Below are 19,100 nucleotides of genomic sequence, written 5' to 3' on the forward strand. Positions count from 1 at the left end.
CCTGTGCCATCACACCTGGCTCCTGGTTCTTAAAGCATACAATTGGACTTCCGTGTATTCAGAGCTTTATCCTCGAAGTCAACTAACACTGGATTGAAAATATTTGATACAAAAATATGTCCTTGCTCAACATATAGAGGTTTGTTATTCCCTAAGCATGGCAGTATAACAGCCATTTGCATAGCGTTCAGACTGTGTGAGGCATCAAAGTAACCTAGCTTGAAGCTTGCAGGAAGGTGTGTGCAGGTTATACATGAAGCCATTTGATATCAAGACTTGAGCACCCAAATATTTTGATCTTCATGGGGACCCTGAAACAAATTCTACGTGGATATATAGGGACAGCCATATAGAATTGTAAATGCAAACCGGTCATCAGAAAGCAGGTAAAATAAAACATCATCTATTCGTAGTCTATTCGGAGTACTACCCAATTGGGTAGTACTTCCAGGGGGACTTGGTGATTCTTCGGAAGCAAAGCACTTAGGTTGTAGTCAGTGTTGTGAAGCTCGCAGGTACAGACAAGACAAATGACTTTAAAAGGCACCGTTTATAAAACTGGACATAGGAGAATCTAGGACCCACCCTCCCCTTCCTGTATGGGCTCCTTGCAGGAGAAGGTAAAATCTTAACTACTAATAGAAGCCTGTATATGGCTGGGGCTGAGAGAAGGAGGCAACATGTTGATTCTGGCAGAAATATTCATGTTTCTGTGGCACCGCCCACCCCGTCATCCTCGCTCTAATCTCCTGGGACAGGGAGGTCTTGCCCTAGTCCATCACAGGAGATGCACTCTTCTCACGGGAGGAACAGCTGTGTCATAAGGAGATTCTAAAGCCTCTGGACCACGAAACAGTACCCTCAGTGCCGAGGATCAGAGACATGAGAACTATGTAGGTTCTCAGGGCTGCCATCTCTGCCTGAGTCCCTGCTAAGGACTGTGTGACATGCCTTGCTGCTTTAGGTCATGTTTGGTCTATGCCATGCTGTGGTTCTGACTTTATTTGGGAAGATTGCGGGGAATGGGTGGTTAGGTGTTGTTAAATTCTCAGAGGAGGCCAGACGCACAATGGTTCTTCTCGTAGGTCAGCATCCTCCGGTTGCTACCCATCAGCAGGGGAAGAGATCCTCAGCACCGTCATCTAGAGGGATGGCACGTGACCTCGGGTCACCTTCCGCTCTCCCAGTGCGTGTTTTAGCTGAATGACCTGCTTCCTCCTCTTCTCTCCTTCCAGTTGAAGCAATACACCTGGGAAGCCTTATTGCTGCCCAGGGCTACATCTTCCCAATCTCAGACCACGTTCTCACCATGAAAGACGATGGCACCTTTTACCGTTTCCAGGTAGGCCTGCTGGCTCCTCCTGAAGGACCCTTCTGCTCATCACCATGTGACCTCACTCTAGAACCATCTAGAACAACTAGGCATATTTAAGAGAGCAAATGTCCCCCTAAAGTCCTGGGAAAGCTAAGAGATGTGTTAACTTAGCCAGTGAGTGGGCCCACTTAAAGAACAGTAAAAGGTGCTCACTGGAAGCCTATGGTATTTGGGGACACTGTCTAAGCCCCTGGGGGATCTTGTCATAAAAATGCCTTGCATATCTTATACACATATTTTTCACAGTTCTGGGGGATGGGGAGTGTCTGGTGGGGGAGTACTCTCTTTTTCATAGATGGAACTTTCTAGTTGTCCCTCATGTGGTGGACGTGAAGAGGTGTCTCCCTCAAGCCTGTTAAAAATAAGGACACTAATTTCACTTATGAGGCCTCCATCTCCTCGTTCCCATCACCTTCCAAAGACCCCATGTCTCCTCTTTAACAAAAAGGCTTATTTTTATTTCATATGTATTTATATTTTGTCTGGATATATGTATATGTACCATGTATATATCTAGGGCCAACAGAGGACATAGGGGGTGTCAGATGGCCTCGAACTAGAGTTCCAGATGGTTCTGAGTCACCATGCAGGTGCTGGGAATTGAACCCAGGTCTTTTATAAGAACAGTAAATGTTCTTAACCTCCGAGTTACCTCTCCAATCCCAAGACTCCATCTCTGCAGAGCACCTCCTAGAAGACTGGAGTTTATATGAGAACAGATATTTTCCATCTTTTCTTCTGGGGGAAAAAAAGCTGTTACAGAAGTGGATATCATCCATCTTACAATGGGGGTCTTTGGGGACACTGTCTCAGAGAATGAACATAGCTCTTAGTGATCCTAGAAAGCTGAGTCCGAATGAGCCCTAAAGTACCATACCTGATTTGTATCATGCTGGAGTGCGTTCTCACGCCCTCACTTACTCTCCATTATCCACTGTCAGCCCTTCTCCCAGACTCTGCCTTCGAGGGAGCAGAGATAGAGTTGGGGGCTGTGTCAAAGCCTCAGCCAAAGGCTTGGGGAACATAGTTCTGCCGAGGTGTTAAAGAAGAAACTGTGCCATCCTGTGCCAGGGGAAAAGGGGTGTCCACCCACAGCTTACAGTTCTCAATTTTACAACTGCGTGCCTCTGGTCCTGATGCCGTGTGCTCTGTTGCAGGCTCCTTACTTCTGGCCTTCCAACTGCTGGGAACCTGAAAACACTGACTACGGTGAGAAGAGATGATGTATCCACGCTTCCTGTCACTCCCGGGAGTACCTGTACTTCCTGTCACTCCTGGGAGTATCAAAGGCAAATGCTCAGCACCTGGTGACCATGGTGCCAGGGATAGGGGCTCTTGTCCCTGCTAACTCCTTGTTGCCTGTATCAGGTTCCCTGTTGTACACAGTGAACAAAGACACAGCGCACTGAGCGGTGCAGTCCTCCCAAAAGCAGGGACAAAGGGAACAGGTTTTATGGGAACACTGTGTGATGGGGCTTTTATTGCGCCTTCTAAGGACATAGCGTCAGGGAAGGCAGCATCAAGGAGCTGCCTTCCCCTGGCCTTTTCTATTTTTACATACTTGTAAAAGTTTACTAGGAACTCATTGGTGATTTTGATAGTTGGAAGTTAAGGGGAGACAGAGAGGGATGGACAGTTGTCATCTTAGACTAGGGAAGTAGTTAAGGTGAAAGTTTACTTCTCTGCAGACAGAGCACAGATAGACCTGTGCCACACTCTCAAAGAGACTACCTAATATTCTCCATGAACCAGTTCTTTGAAGAAATTATATGGTCCCCAACTTAAGGTAAAGAACTTGAGACCCAGAAAGTCCATATCCTCATAGGATCACATTAGTCTGAATTCCCAGTTGATAGTGAGACCCAAGAAGGCCAGGGCTGGTCTGTTCTGGGTGTTCACAGCATCCCCAGGGTGGGATCTGTGGCATAGGGCATATGTGGTGTTCAGTACGTCTTTATTTCCAGAACCTTTGGGGGGTTTGCTACTGCTTAAGATCTTTTTATTTGTTTCATTTGGGTTGAGGTGGGTTCTCTTGCAGCACTGGAATCGAGCCCAGTCTTAAGTGTGCTAAGCTACACGTCAGTCTACTTCTGGTTCCTTTTCACAGTTTGTCACACAACATTCTAAAGTTATTTACTTTTATTTATATGTATGTGCCATCTTATCTGTCTGAATATGTGTATATGTGTGTATATATATACAAACACACACACATACCTCACAAGTGTGCAGTACACCCAAAGGCCAGAAGAGGGCATCAGATCCCCTGAAGCTGGCGTTAACAGTCTGATAGGAGCCACTGGATATGTGTGCTGGGAGCCCATCTGTGGGCTTCAGGGAGAAGAAAGTGCTCTTAACTCTTGAGCCGCCTCTCCAGTTCCTGGTTCTGGTTCTTCATTGAAGGTGACCAATAGACAGTCCCTGGAAACAGAGTCTAAACTCAGAGCTGAGTGACTCCAGCCCATCTCCTTTCCCGCTCCTGTGTGTGCCCTGTCTGGAGTCCATGCCAACAGCACCACCCCTCCGCCTGGCATCCTTGCAGACACTGGTGCAATTTAGGACCAAGGCACTTGGGGAGCCCAAGAACTTCCCCTGGATCTTTACAGAACCAAGAGGGACAGGAAGGCAGCTGCAGCTGTAAGGACTGGCTGGTGGGGACCCCTGTCTGGGAGGGCTGGCTGCAAGGCCAGCTGCTGTCCTGAAAGACTGCTAAGGGTGGCCGGTCTCCTCATTCGAATAACTATAGTTCATTTCCACCCACCCTGTGCCCTTCAGGCGGGGGTGGGGGGATGGGAGGTGGGAGGGATGGGGGTGTAACCAGACCAGACACCTAGATCAAAATAAGAGTAAAATATATTCAGCTACCTTACACTGAGTGCAGTGGGACAGAATTTTCTCCCTTTCAGAATTTTCTCGACAGCGTTCCATTTCCGAATATTAGTGGGCTGCGGCAGGAGAGACGGAAGCAACAGGTGACGTCAGGATCACCTTTATACATAATTGTTTTTGCATCCCTGTGCCTCCATCTATGGCAAAGTCTCAGGTTGGAAAATCAAGGTGTGGAATATAAAAAGAAAGGAACCCCTGAGATAGTTTAGTCAGAAAGTCAGCTTCCCAGGAGAGACTTGGGCAAAGAGAACCCACAGAATCAACTGTCCCTCTGCCTGTGTGATCTTGGCAAGTTCCCTCACCCCTCGCTGCCTTGGAACCTCATCTTAAAGTCAGAGCAACACCACTGCTTGTTTCCCGGTTCTGCTTTGTTGGGATTCAGTGAATGAGATAAAAAAAAAAAAAAAAAGGTTTGCTGTGTGGCAGAGTAAGGAGTCACCCCTGTCCTGGGGGATGTTGGATGTTGTCCCTGGGAAGGTGGTAGCTGATGCTGGCATTGCTACAATGATGCAGAATTGTTGCTAGGTGATTGTCCTCTCCCCAGAAGGAGGTGAGACTGAAACTGAGAATTCAGGAAAAGAATGAAGTATGTTGACCAAGGACCAGAACTTTTATTCATTCAACAAGCATTGGCTCATGGTAAACTCTGCATTAGCTCTGTCACTGATCTGACAAGCACAGTCTCGCTGGCCCAGCAGGAAAGGGGGCTCGGTGACAGAAGAAGGGTGGGTGAAGATGTTGATAGGATAGGGAGGCACATGGCTGTTTTCCTCAGGGCTAGGGCAAAATGCCCAGCCAGAGGGACTTAAGGACTTAAGGGTTTGCTGGGTCGCAGTGGTGGGAAAGCGTGGCTGCAGGAGGGTGCGGCAGTCGGTCACATTGCGTCTGCCATCAGGAGGCAGAGAACACTAAATCCTGGTGCTTAGCCCACAGTCTCCTTTGCGGTTAGAACAGGACCCCAGTCCATGCCCCGGTGTTATCCACGTGAAGGGCGGGTATACCCTCCACAGTCAGACCTTCCCAGAAACACCCTCACAGACATGCCCAGGAGTTCATCTCCTAGGTGACTCTAAATCCCAGCAAGATGACACGAAGTCCCAGATGGGTTCTATCCTAAAAGCCCTAGCTAAGGTTCAGCTGACTTGGTCATCTCTGGGAGCCCTTCTGGATGCCCAGCAGAGAGGGAGGACTTGTGGAAGTCCCTTCATTTGGCAAATGGGGATCCTAACCAAACCTACCTGGTAGTTATAGTGAGGACTATGTAGTGTTCACATTTGTGAGGTCCCTGATAGTCGGTAATATCAGCATATACGGGTGCTGTTGTCATGTGACTCAATGTGAATGAATCAGGTTTTATGATCATTAAAATAGACCAGTTCCAGATAGATTTTTTAAATTTGTTTCATTTATTGTGTGTGTGAGAGACAGTGAACACACAGACACACACACACACACACACACACACATAGACATGGACACGGGCATGGACACACACAGACAACTTTCAGTAGTCAGTTCTCTCCTTTTGCCCCGAGTCATCTTGTGTGACTCAGTTCCTTGTATCTTAACAGGACACAAGTCTGTTCCCTATTTGGTGTGTTAGACACAATGTGTTCTTGTTAGGGTGAGTACTGGAGTGAGTACATCCAAGTGAAGCCACAGTGAAGTCTGGAGGTAGAGATAACTAATTATTAGTGTAAATAAAAAATAAATGAAAGACAGACAGACAGACAAACAGGCCAGGCCAGCAAGGGGGGCTTCACATTCCCTGGAGGTCCTCTTGCAGGACTGGCTATCACCACTAGAGGTCACTGGAGCCAGTAAAAGGAAAAGGCTGCCTACTTGTACAGACAAGCCTGTAAGCTCCAAGAGCACCAGTTCCCTGTGGTGAACAGGTTACCACATATTAGCCACAGAGAACAGGTTGGAAGTCCAAGCCCGTGGGCCCATGGTCAGCAGCTACAGCACCAGCCTTTGCTCCTTGCTCAGTACTCTACAACCTTATGACCATTCTGGCCCAGGTAGAAATTTCTTGGGATGAATCTACCCGCATAAGACCTATAGTCAAAATCTGTGCTAACCCCTCCCTGTTCTGTTCACTTCGTGGGGGGTGAGAAGTGTCTGCATGGGAGTGTGGGTGCGGGGGGACAGCCACTTGTATGTATGTGGAAGCCAGAGTAGGACATCAGGTAGACCTTCCTGTCACTCTCTAGTTCACGTTTTGGTCCGGGGTCTCTCACCACTTCCCAGAGATAAGAGTGTTGACCAGTGAGCGCAGTAAGCTGGCTCTGCTTCCCTGCAGTCATGGGCATATTCATCCACACATATCCATCTGTAGCTTCTTCTGTGCATTCTGGGGGTTACAAGGGGATTCTTGGGTCCTCAAGCTTGGACTCTGAGCATCCCTACCCACAGAGCCACCCTGCTACTCCCAGCCCTTGAGTTAGCCTCTCTCTGAGTTTCACATTGGACCAGTTAGAAAATGCTTTGTCAAAGTAGCTGTCACCTCCGTTGGTTCAGCAGGGATGGAGATGAGGCAGGTGGCATGCCAAGCTCCGGGCTTGGTGACTCCAATCCCACAGGCTATCTGGTCCTAGAAGCTGGGGGCGGGGCACTTTGTTCAAAGCAGAAGTCTGCCTGCTCCATTCATTGCCAGACCTGGTAAAGTGAAACTCGGGGACACAGCCTCCACGTACTTTAAGTCCCCTAGATCAGCAGCTCTCAACCTGTGGGTCGCAAACCCTTTTGGGGTCGTATATCAGAGATCCTGCATATCAGATATTTATATAATGATTCAGAACAGCAGCAAAGTTACAATTATGAAATAGCAAGAAAAATAACCTTATGGTTGTGGGTTGGCACACCATGAGGAACTGTATCAAAGGGCCGCAGAGTTAGGAAGGTCAAGAAGCACTGCCCTAGAGGAATATCTCATGCTAAGGAACATCCGTGTGGCAGCCCAAGAAGTAAGATCAAAGACTTCTCTTTGACTGTAGCTCCCAAGGACTTGGGTTCTTTCTTAAATAAACCATCCAGGGTGAATATTATTATTAAACTGCAGGAAGAATTTCTGAAACCACGTGAATATTGGCTCCTTCTACGTTTTTATTGCTTTCCCCCCAGATGCCTCAACCCTAGCAAATTCACCAGCAATTACCCCAGTCAACTCTTCTTGATTCATTAGCTTGCTCCAAGTCATTTAGCAATGTCTTCAGAAACATGACCACTCTCTCTTTTAACAGTGATTTCATTGGTACAGATAGTCCTCAACATATGGTAAAGTTATCCTCATATTCCCAATGAAACCTGAAAATATCCCAAGTCACAATACACCTCCACCTAGCAGAATCCCTCGCTTAGCAACACGGCACACGGCATGGTGTTAATTCTTTCCCCTTGTGAGCGTGTTTGCACCATGGCTCTCTGCCACTGCCCAGCGTCCCGAGAGAGTGAAACTTCACACAGCCCAGAAGAAGATCAAAATGTTCAATCCGTAACTATGGTTTCTAGTCCATCCATTCCGGTTTCCGCACTGTTGTTAAATGGAAAACTCATTACGTCAGACCAAACAAAGGTCTGGTGTGTGTGTGTGTGTGTGTGTTTGATTGTCTGCCTGTCTGTCTGCCTGCCTGTCTGTGTTGTTGTTGTTAAAATAGTGGGTACACCTGAACTGACTAAGCAGATTTGGGGGCAACCACAGCTGGCTCTGGTCAGCACAGACTGTAGAATTCAGAAGAGTGGGCACACTGGAAAGAAGGCTACTAGTCACAGGGTTGTCAGTATCTTAGACTGCCAGAAGAAAAAACAATTAGTTGTTTGAACCAGCAAGGCATTGCCTGGGGGGCATAAGAAAGGTATCAGGGCACTGGGCAGGCCCAGGCTGTGGGCCACCCTCATGGTCACTCACGACAGTCACCTCCTGCTTCCCCTTCTTGACTCTGAAAAGGAAGACAACGCTGAAGGAGCAGAGATAGGGAGCAAAGGTGAAGGTCACGTTTGAGAAAGAATGTTCTGGTAACGTGGGGCTAAGAACCCTTCCTTAGCTTGGAAGGACAGGTCTAAGTTGTCCTTCCTTTTCTCTGATCTTTCTATGACAAAACAGACCTGGGACCAGGGGCAAGGAGGGCTACAGCTGAGTAAGACACAGCTTGCATCCCTAAAGAATTTTCAGTCAAGAGCAGGGGACACTCCAGGAATGCAGTGAGACTGGGTCGTGTCACTGAGAGGCTATGGATGCTCTCTGGAACACTGGGCTGGCTTTTGAGTTTCAGTGGGACTGGAAGAAGGTGACACAGTGCAAAATGCTTGGTGTGTGAGCATGAAAGACTTCAATCCAAGCCCCTCACCCACGTGAAAAGCTGGGTATGGTGGTCCACACTTGTAAGCCCCATGCTGGGGTGGCAGAGACAGGAGAATCCTGGCACTCACTAGCAAGCCCCGGGTCCCAGTGGGAGACCCTATTTCAAAACACAAGATTGATATATCTAAGGAAAGACACTAAAGGTTAACCTCTGGCCTCTGCATGTGGGGTTAAGGGTAGTAGCCTTGTAAAGCTTGTAGGAGAGAAGAGAAGAGATTTGAGAGGGTGAGATGGGATTATAAAGGGCCATATTTACAACCCTAATGACAATCTTTCTTCCGTTGTCACTGAGGGTGCAACACAGGTCATGGTCATGCCTGTGAAAGGTCACACTGGCCAGAGGGTGTTCTGTGCATAGCAGAGGGAGGAAGAGAGGCGTCCAGATGTAATGACACCCACTTTGAAAAGCGGCTCCTCTTGGGCAGCTGCTCACTGCCACGGTCAAGGTGGGTGGTGTCAGTTAGGGCTATTAGTGCTGTGATAAACACCACGACCAAAAGCAACCTGGAGAAGAAAGGGTTTATTTGGCTCACAGCTCCACATCACTGTTCATCATCAAAGGAAGTCAGCACAGGAATTCAGGGCCGGAACCTGGAGGCAGGTGCTGATGCAGAGGCCGCAGAGGAATGCTGCTTACTGGCTTACGCCTCATGGCTTACTCGGCCTGCTTTTTTATAGAGCTCAGGACCACCAGCCTGGGGATGGCACCACCCGCAATAGGCTGGGCTCTCCCCCATCCATCACTAATTAAGAACATGTCCTACAGGCTTGTGTACAGCCCACCTTTACGGAGGCATTTTCTAAATTGAGGTTCCGTCCTCCCCTTCAAGTTGTGTCAAACTGACTTATAACTAACCGGCACAGGGGGTGCCTGGCTGGGCAGGCACGTGCTGGGTCCTTTCCGCGGCGCTGCTGGCTTATATGGCTGTTGTTTCTCTCCTTCCTCAGCTATCTACCTCTGTAAGAGGACGATGCAGAACAAAGCGAGGCTGGAACTGGCAGACTACGAAGCCGTGAGTACGGTGACTCCCAGGCCGGGGCGGGAGGAGTGTCTGTTCTGCAGCACTGGCGAAGCCTGACTTTTTCCTTTCTTTCCCTTGCACTGCCTTCCAGGCAGTGGGAAGGACGTCTCTTCTGTTTCTCCTTTGTTATCTGCTCCTCTTGCCATGACCGTCAAAGTGCATCCTTATAAATATAACCCTCAAACTTCAACAGCTTAAAAATCAGCAGTTCAAGTGGGTCCTGGTGGAACACACCTGTAATTCCAGCACCCGGGAAGCTAAGACAGTGTTGTGAGTTTGAGGCCAGCCTGGGCTATGTCAGCCTGGGCTATGTGGTGAGACCCTATCTCATATATACATTAATGTAGCTACATAAGTAACTCACCGTAAAGATGGGCACAGAACTTGTGCAGATATTTCACCAAAGAGGACAAAAGATGGCAAATAAACACATAAGAAGATCTTCAACACACTTAGCCATTTGAAAAAACGCATCGACTCCATGGCGAGGTGCCATTATACCCATTAGATGGCCAAGGTGAAAGGCATGACCAACACCAAGTGACAGTGAACATGTGGGACACTCTCTTTCGTATTCCTGGGAGGATGGGAAAACAGTCCACGTTTTGGCTGTTTCTCATAAAACTGAATAAACACTTATCACATGCGATCAAGTAGGGAAATCAGAAACTATTTCACAGGGAAATGACTGTGTTACTATCCATATTAGCTTTATATGTAGTACCCCAAGGTTGAAAGCAACCCAAATACATCTGAATAGACAAATGTACCTAGCTTACTAGGTACCTCCTACAATGTACGTAGTTAGTACCTAAACTAACAAGGTACATCCATACAGTAGAATAGTATTCTGCAGTAGAAAGGAATTGGTTCTTGTTATACACAACTACATTGAAGACAGTGTTAAGTGAAAGAATCCAGTCTTAAGCCAGCCATTCCATTGTTTGATACTCTCGCAAAGACAGCACGTATATCATGGGCGAAAATAGATCAATATCTGTGGTTATAGATGGGTTGGGTATGACCAGAAAGAGATATCTCAGGGGACTTGGAGAGGTAATGAAACTATCCTGAATCTTGATTCTGGTATATAAATTGTGTGCGTGTGTATGTGTGTGTGTGTCTATTGAGTATCCACAATTTTTTTTAGAAGGTAAACTGTCAAACTTTCTGTGCAACAAGTTTAAGATCAAAATTTTAAATTTCATCTTTATATCCCTCTCCCTCTGTAGAAAAGACCGAATCCAAGAACAAAATTCCATCCAGAAAATAAGAGAAGGCACCCATCACAAGGGAGGTCTCCTTCTCTGTCCACGTACCTTCCTCTGTCGTTGTCCATATGATGTATTTCCTTACATCCCACTTCCCCATTATGGTCTAGCCCCACCCACTTGGCAGAGTCTGGAAATGGAAAAACTGACAATGCAAAGACTCACATATCATTGTGAATATATGTTTAACTTCATGTTTCAGAACCTTTTCCCACACCATAGTTCATAGGCAACACAGAGAACCAGGGAAATTGGTTATGTGTTCATAAACCTTGCTTTCCCCCACCCCCATACACTGTGTGTAGTACGGGTGTTGCTGAACTAAACTTACTAAAGAGTGACAGCTAAGGAACAAGCAATAATGTTAAGGAGAGTGGAGAACCCCTCCTTGACATTAAAGAATCAACAACTTCTCCAGACCTACCACCTCCCCAAGGTCCCTGTCTGCCTCAGTCTTCCAAAAGAAACACAGCAAGGCTCTTCTCCGCCAACCTTTGCCTCTCCTGAGTCCTGATGCCCAAATCTAAGTCAACTAGACCACAGATCCCCTTTCCACTACCCAAAGGCAAATGTGTAGCCAGTGGAGAGCACAACTTGGTCATGGCATGCTGCCCTTGTTGAGCCTGTTGGTATCGCAGACTTGCGTTTGGGAGGCAGAGTAGGGACTGATGTCAGGAGATTGCCTAGCAGCTCAGAATCTGGTGAATGTGGGCATTATCCCATCACGTGTTGGCCCATCCTGTGTGACTGTCTCCAAACCTGCAACAGTGTATCTGTGGAATCCTGGGAGTTGGATCCTACCTGTGTGTCCTGATGTCGTATCAGCTCTCATTCCCACAGTGGCTGTTTTTCTTGCTGCAAACCCAAGGCAAACAGCTTCACTATGACCACTCGACTTTCCTAGCATGTCAGTAAGGGTCCTAGATCTTCCACTGCTCTTGCCCAGGTTTCCTTGTCTTAGTAAATACACTACCCAGAAATGACACATCACCGCCTAGTGTATTTTATTCAGTTTTGTGTTCACTTGCCCCACAGTGGTCTGTTTTGATATTTATAAAGTATACGGCATAAAGGTTTTTTTTTTTCAGGATGAACTTCTTCATAAAAATGCTTAGGAACTACAAATGCATTTTGTTCCCAAAGCATACTAATTTGGTTGAAAATTTCTGGTTGAAATTTCTCTATAGGAAACAAAAATTGAAACAGCAGAAACAGCAAAAAAAAAAAGGAGAGAAATTGGCCCATCATTCTCTTATTAAGTTTTTACTATATGTATGGTTTCTTGACTGTTCCTACTACTTCTTATAATCACAGACTGTAACATCTAGGGATCATTCTATGTCAGTAATACTAACTAGATTGCCATTTTGATTCCTGCACAGTACTCCACAGCACGACAGAGTTATAGTTCTCTGCTTCCCCAAGTGATTGGCATTTAGGTATCACCAGCTGGACTTCCTAGTGCAAGCATCAAAGGGAAATTTCTTTTCAAAGTAGTTGTACCCCGAGCCTTGGCAATAGGTGTGAATTTGCATGCTCCTTAGCCAGAGCTCCTATTATATTAATAACTTACTAATGAGGCTAATCAATTAGTGTTGGCATGAGCTCTGCAGAAATACATACCATAATGTGGGCTCCAGTCTTGCATTAATCAGAATTAGGGGGGTCATTAGAGGTCCTGTCAAACCTCTTCACATTGTCCTGAGGCTCCAGCAGAAAAGTCTGCAGGCTGAGAGAAGAATGTCTCTCCCCTTTCCTCTAAAGATAATCCTGGATGGGGGATTTCCTCCCTCCCTCCCTCCCTCCCTCCCTCCCTCCCTCCCTCCCTCCCTCCCTCTCTCTCTCTCTCCCTCCCTCTCTCCCTCCCTTCCTTTCTTTTTCTGTTTCTGATTTTTTTTTCATGAATATTGCAGTCACTCTTTGGTCAATTTCTGAATCCTGGCCTTAGAAAGTACTTATGAAAGCACTCTAGGTCCCCATTTCCTGCACCACCACCCCCAGCTCCCTACTGGAAGAACTATACTCAAGAGTTCCATCCTGAGATTCGCTATGGGATGGCCCTGACATTGTTTTTCCATCAGCCGCTGGGCTATATTTCTAGCAATCTCTATACCAGGCACTGTGTGACTTGTGTTCTCAAAAGAACACCCATGAAGAGATGAATCAGGGTGAGCCAAAGACTTCATACTTTAATACACTTATAGATGAACATTATGAGTTGGACAGTTTAGCAGGCGCTGGTACAAAGTCAAATCGGGGTCATGTTCAGTGGCTTCAGCACGAAACCCTGCTATGTTGATTGGAGGAAACCAGAAAGGATGGCTGCCTTGTGAGAAGCGTGGGTGTCGGTATATTAGCTTACAAAGATTAATACCTTCTTATTGATTTTTGTTTCTCACCAGGAAAACTTAGCGAGACTCCAGCGGGCCTTTGCGAGGAAGTGGGAATTCATCTTTATGCAAGCAGAGGCACAAGTGAAGTAGGTGGATGCAGCAGAGACTTCTGGGAGAGAAAGGAACACTCTAGGGTCTGGGGTGTGGTGGCCAAAGTGAGGTTTCCGCCTGGGTTAGTCTCTCTCATCCCCCAGGAGAGATTGAATAAATGATAGGACAATCCTGATGAATAGGCTTCATGTCTGGAACTGAGGTCCTGCTAGGACAAGTCCATCAGACAAAGAGAATCCTCTCAAATGCAGAGCTGAAAGATGTACCTGTTTGCCCAAGAGATTTCCGTAAGATGTCTGTGCTGAGAGCCTGAAAAACACCAGACCGGGATCACTGTAGGTCTAGAGCCCTTGACTCTACGGGCTAACATGTTGAAACTTGAGGAGGACGCCTTAGTTCCTGTTCTCAACGCTGCAGCAGAAGCAACTCAATGAAGAAGGGTTTATTTGGGTGCACGGTTTTGGGGATGGGTACGCTAAATCATGGTGGAAGATGTGGTAGAGTTCATGGTGATGGGAGTGTCTGGCGGTGGCTACTTGCATCGTGGATTATCGGGAAGCTGAGGAAGCTAGACCAGAATCAGGCATGGGCTATATCTCCAAGGCTCCCACATGACCCACATCCACTACTCAAGCCTTACCTCCTATTGACTTCCCACTCTCCCCAAACACCTCCAATAGTTAGAACCAGGTGCTTGAAATCTGTGGGGTACCTCTTGCATTTATACCAGAAGAGGGATAAGGTCATTCTCATCATCTCTCATACAGGAATGAAACTTAAGACTAATGGAAATAGCCGGGTGGTGGTGGCACGTGCTTTTAATCCCAGCACTCAGGAGGCAGAGGCAGGTGGATCTCTGTGAGTTCGAGTACAGCCTTTGGTCTACAGAGTGAGTTCCAGGACAGGTGCCAAAGCTACAGAGAAAGCCCATCTTGAAAAACAAAACAAAACAAAAAAAAAAAAACTAATGGAAAAATAAGCATATAATTTAGACTTCTGAATTTAGGCTGAATCTACACTGTGAGGCATGGCTTAGTAGTTACGTCCTTCCTGGGCAGAGGTGGGTATCTACACAGTCCCTCTGCTAGAACAGAGCTGACTCCCTCAGATAACAGATATCCTGAGCTCAGGCTCACCTGGGAGAACCAGTGTGAACTTTCTTGTTTCCCCCCAATAGATTAAATCACTCATCCTCCTCAAAGGGAAGGAAGAAAAAGATCTGGAAGGGTTTTGTCTGTGCCTTCATTCATGGGAACAGAGTGGAGACTGCTTCTTCCATAAGGAAACATGAGACATGGAGACTGAAGGCCCCTCAGCCCATAAACAGGGCTGTCACCTTGGAATTCTGGGACATGGAATTACTATGACCAGGGTCTCCTCATACTGATGGTGTCTAGCTTAGCCAGCCGGACTAATAGGCAAAGGAGGACAGAAGAGAAATGGGAAGGAGGTTGAGCTGGAGAATGTAGGGAACTTTTCTCTGTTCCCTTGTAGGAGAACAGGCGCCATACAACTTCCAGGAAGTCCTTTCATGCTCAGGGGTGACCCCACTTAACACCTAGGGTCAGAGTTGAGGCCTGTGTGGGTAAGGATAGATAACCAATGGTCACCATTGGAAAAGAGCTGAGGTCATCTGACCCGGCAATCTGCATGCCATCATTGCTATTACCTTCCTTCAGTTATATCTGCCATTCCCTGGTCCACGATACCAGCCACCTGCTGATTCTTTCCCAACCCAGTGTTCCCAGATGTCCCCAAGGGAAGGCAGACACCAGGTGCTCCGTACTAAGTGACTGCAGGAGACCATCTGGGAAGTAGAGGGTGGGAGAGCTGGTGGGAAGAGGGGCTCAGATCTGGATGGACTGAGGTAGAGCTGTGTCCGGGTGCTCACGAGTCACTGGAAAGCAAAGAGAAGCATGGATTAGCTCTCCCAGACTCAAACAGCATCACACTTTAAAAGAGGGAGAAACAGCCACTTTGTACATATATGGCTTTTCTCCACTAACTTTTCTGATTAACCCTGTGATTACCTAGTAATTGCGGGCCTTTGAAGTACACCGCAATTATCACAAAAATCACAGGGTGGTTATGGGTTTATTTCAGTCCAGTAAACTAAAGGACTCCCAAGAGAGCTGAGAACCACAAGTCACGTGGCAATTAATCCAAGTTGCTTTCTACTTAGGTGATGTGAAATGATACATGCTTTGGGGGAGAGGGGACTCTTTGGGGGCTCCTGGATCAGAATACACAGACTCTGGTTTTGCCTTCCGTAATTTCCCTTCTGCAGTTGGTTCCTTTCCCAGCAGAGGCTAGTCTGCCGTCGGGGTCTTGTCACAGGCTAGAGCCACTGCTTGGCCTTTAGAAACTCAGAAGATTTAGGTGACTTTTAAAATACATAATTGGATCATTTTACAGATGCTTTAACTGCTATTTAAACTTTCATGTTTGAGATGGAAACATGTTTGGCAAACAGGTGGCTGTGTCCCTTCTTAGCAAGTCACACAGGTAGAATTTTGCTCTGGAGTAGGGACAGGCCAATGGAGAATTCAGTCCTTAGTAACCCAGACCTCAATACCTCTTGTGAGCAACTCTGTCTCTGCTCATTCTTCCTGTCTACCTATCATGGGCATTGCTCACAAATGATAGCCTGTAATCCAGCCTAAAAAAAGCTCTTGCCACGTGTGGAGTTTCTGAGGGGCCACGCAGGTGACAATAATCTTGGGTTCAGCCTTAACCCCTAGGAGCAGGAGAGCTGAGGTGGCAGAAAACAGTACAAACTCTTCTCATGTCCTCTCTTTACTCTTTCAGGATTGACCGGAAAAAGGATAAGACAGAGAGGAAAATCTTGGATAGTCAAGAACGGGCCTTTTGGGATGTCCACAGGCCAGTGGTGAGGAAGTTCTGCTTGGTTCCCTTCACTGGATCCCCCCACTTCCTTCTTTATGACTGTCTTTAGTGACCAACCAAGTGACTCTTCCTTGTGAACGCTGCTTAGCTGTGTGAAACCACTTTTTCCATTTGTTCATATTCTCCCCCATAGATCTCCTGGGAAGGATGTCAGGTCCATCTTTTAAGAACTATGCGCTGGGAAAAATGTAGGGCTGGAAATGGGGAAACAATAGGGATACCAAGAGAGGAATTTTGGAGTCCCAAAACCTCCATTCTTCCAAATTAGCAGTGTTTGCTTCTGCCGTCATTAAGCCCCAAATCTTAAGAAATTCTTTTCACATACCCTTAAGTCTTGTCATCTACAGTAGTCATGTTCTATACAGTCTCTGAAAACTCTGAGTTAGTGAATATTGAAGTATTGCTCCTGGGTGAGCTAGCTTCTTTCCAGAAACTGGTCATATATTTTGATCAATATGTAGCCTTGTTTCACATGTGTTCCTGTGTGAAGACACCATATTTACTATAAAATGTTGATTCACTGTGTTAAACCCACAATTGACAGAACTGTGATTTGGGCCACATCACAGCCATTCTGTTTTCTCCTGTGGTAGTGTTGGAACCCCGTTCACCCTTAGGATACTACCAGTTCTTTGACACCCTGCTTGAAGGCTACCTAAAATAGAAAAGACTCTAAGACAAGCACAAAAATGGAGAAAGCCTGGCAGCAAATAAGCCCTGTAAAAGCTGCTCTATAGCATGGAATAGGAAGGCAGAGAGCCTCACCCTGCTCAGCCTCAACTGGGCATGGTTATGTCAGGTGACTCAACATTATTGTTCTTCTGCGTTTGTCCACAAACGGTCATCATGCTCTGAGAACATTGATTTGCACGTTACAAAGAAAATTCAGCAAGTAGATGAATTCACAAATCAGTACACAATGAAGCTTGACTGTGTCTCTGATTTCACATTATTAAAACAAATCTTGATTGCCCCCAGGAAATGGAATTGAAAATGAACAAACGATTCCAACCTTCCTCAAAAGCTGATTAAAAGCAACAATTTAAAACAACAACTTCCTGGCATGGGAATTTTTTCAGATGGTTAGAACATAACAAAGGTTATGTATTAGCATCCAGGCACGCCTTGGCCCTGCCCCTTGGGAACCTGGCACAGTGCCTCACCCCTCCACGTATGGCAAGCAGTATCCTAACTGTACACAGGTGCAAAGGTCCCTTTAAGAGACAAGCCCTGCCTACTCACGCTTTCTTCCAGCTGTTTCTCTCTCCCCCCTTCCTTCCTTCTTTCCTTCCTTCCTTTTTTTTCTCCTTTCTTCTTCTCTCTACCCTCTTCTCCCTCTCTCTTCCCTCCCCTTTACCCTTCTCTCAATAAACTCTGCACTCAAGCTCTGTCTGCATGGCGTGGCTGTTCTTTACCCACCGTGGGACCTGCTAAATGTCCCACCTTTTGCCACTATGCCCAAAGCACTGTGGTCACTTGAAATAGAGGTTTGATGGCAGGAATGCATATTAGATGCTCCATAAGGTATTCTGATTATAAGATCATATTTTATATTTCCAATGAGAACTCCACACAGGAACATACATTATAAGATAAAAAGATTATGCATTATCTGCAAAGGCCAGGATTAGTTTTGATGCTATTACTTGGATTCAGTCGGAAGCATAATTTTCACTTAGTAATTTTTACTATTTTCTTCATCTCAGCCAGGCTGTGTGAACACAACGGAAATGGATATCAGAAAATGTCGACGTTTGAAGAATCCTCAGAAGGTTAAAAAGGTTCGCTGGTTTAGTTGAATTACAGATTCCTGATGGGGATAGCCCTCAGTTTCTGGTGTTCTTTATGTAGTGGTTTTTATGCATGTAATCCTGCAACACTTTATCTTTTGAAATCATTGTGTTCATAAATTCTAGAAATATTTGTTGGACGGCTGGTGTATTCTAGGCATCATGCAAATTGCTGGGGTTCAGCTCCAGATCTCGGGGACCCTACAGACATGAAACCATGACACAGACAGCCGGACTATTTGCTGTATTAGGAAAAATGGAAAAGTTCAGGAGCCCCTGGGGGAGCAGCTAAGACAGAGTGGGGCTTCCCAGGGGTTTTATATAAGCAGGGTCCCCTGAGATGAAGAATAAATAGCTGCTGGCTCTGGGGAGGGTGCAGTGAAGAAAAGAAACCACTGGAATAAAAAAATGGAAGAGCCTGCAGGTACAAAGGGCTTGGTCCCTAGAAACAAATGGGAGAGTTTAAATAGGGCTAAATTATCCAAACCCACATCACCATCTTGCCCTACTTTGACAAAACCCAGGATTCCTTGTATTTCACTAGACTAAAATGGGTAGTGGCCATGGCGTTCCCATGGAGACCATACCCAGGCTGTGTCCATCAATACATTCAAACCCTCAAAAGACCATGGCTGTGCTCCATAACTCTAATTGCCGAAGGTTAGAGGTAGATCCCCAAGTGTCCCCAATTCACATAATGACCAAGTACGAATCCAAAGCACTTTGGATCAGAAGCACTGCAGTGTTTGGAACACTTGCATATACCAAGTCTGAGTACAAAACTCACTTGTTTCATAGCTACCTTATGCATGTAGCCCAAAGGTAATATTACATAATATCCCCAGTGGCCCTGTGTTTTGATCAGGACCTATTCCATGAGATGAGGTATAGAATTTTCCTCTTGTGGTATTTGGGATTTGGGAGGATTTCAGAAATGTAGGAAAGGATTAGTGTGTGTGTGTGTGTGTGTGTGTGTGTGTGTGTGTGTGTGTGTGAAAGAGAGAGAGAGAGAGAGAGAGAGAGAGAGAGAGAGAGAGAGAGA

General features: G+C 46.4%; 1 protein-coding gene across 1 annotated transcript in view; it reads left to right on the plus strand.

The window, feature by feature from the left end:
• Positions 1-19,100, plus strand: part of Rgs6 (regulator of G protein signaling 6) — a 645,208-nt gene that overhangs the window by 539,945 nt on the left and 86,163 nt on the right. Inside the window, exons 5-10 of the mRNA XM_050164594.1 lie at positions 1,236-1,342; positions 2,533-2,584; positions 9,573-9,637; positions 13,320-13,396; positions 16,170-16,251; positions 17,975-18,049. Of these exons, the coding sequence (XP_050020551.1) occupies positions 1,236-1,342; positions 2,533-2,584; positions 9,573-9,637; positions 13,320-13,396; positions 16,170-16,251; positions 17,975-18,049 (458 nt within the window). The remainder of the gene's footprint in view (positions 1-1,235; positions 1,343-2,532; positions 2,585-9,572; positions 9,638-13,319; positions 13,397-16,169; positions 16,252-17,974; positions 18,050-19,100) is intronic.

Source organism: Alexandromys fortis, unplaced genomic scaffold (assembly GCF_014885135.2).
Source record: "Alexandromys fortis isolate MF-2015 unplaced genomic scaffold, M_Fortis_MF-2015_v1.1 scaffold_159, whole genome shotgun sequence".
NCBI classification, from domain to species: Eukaryota; Metazoa; Chordata; class Mammalia; order Rodentia; family Cricetidae; genus Alexandromys; species Alexandromys fortis.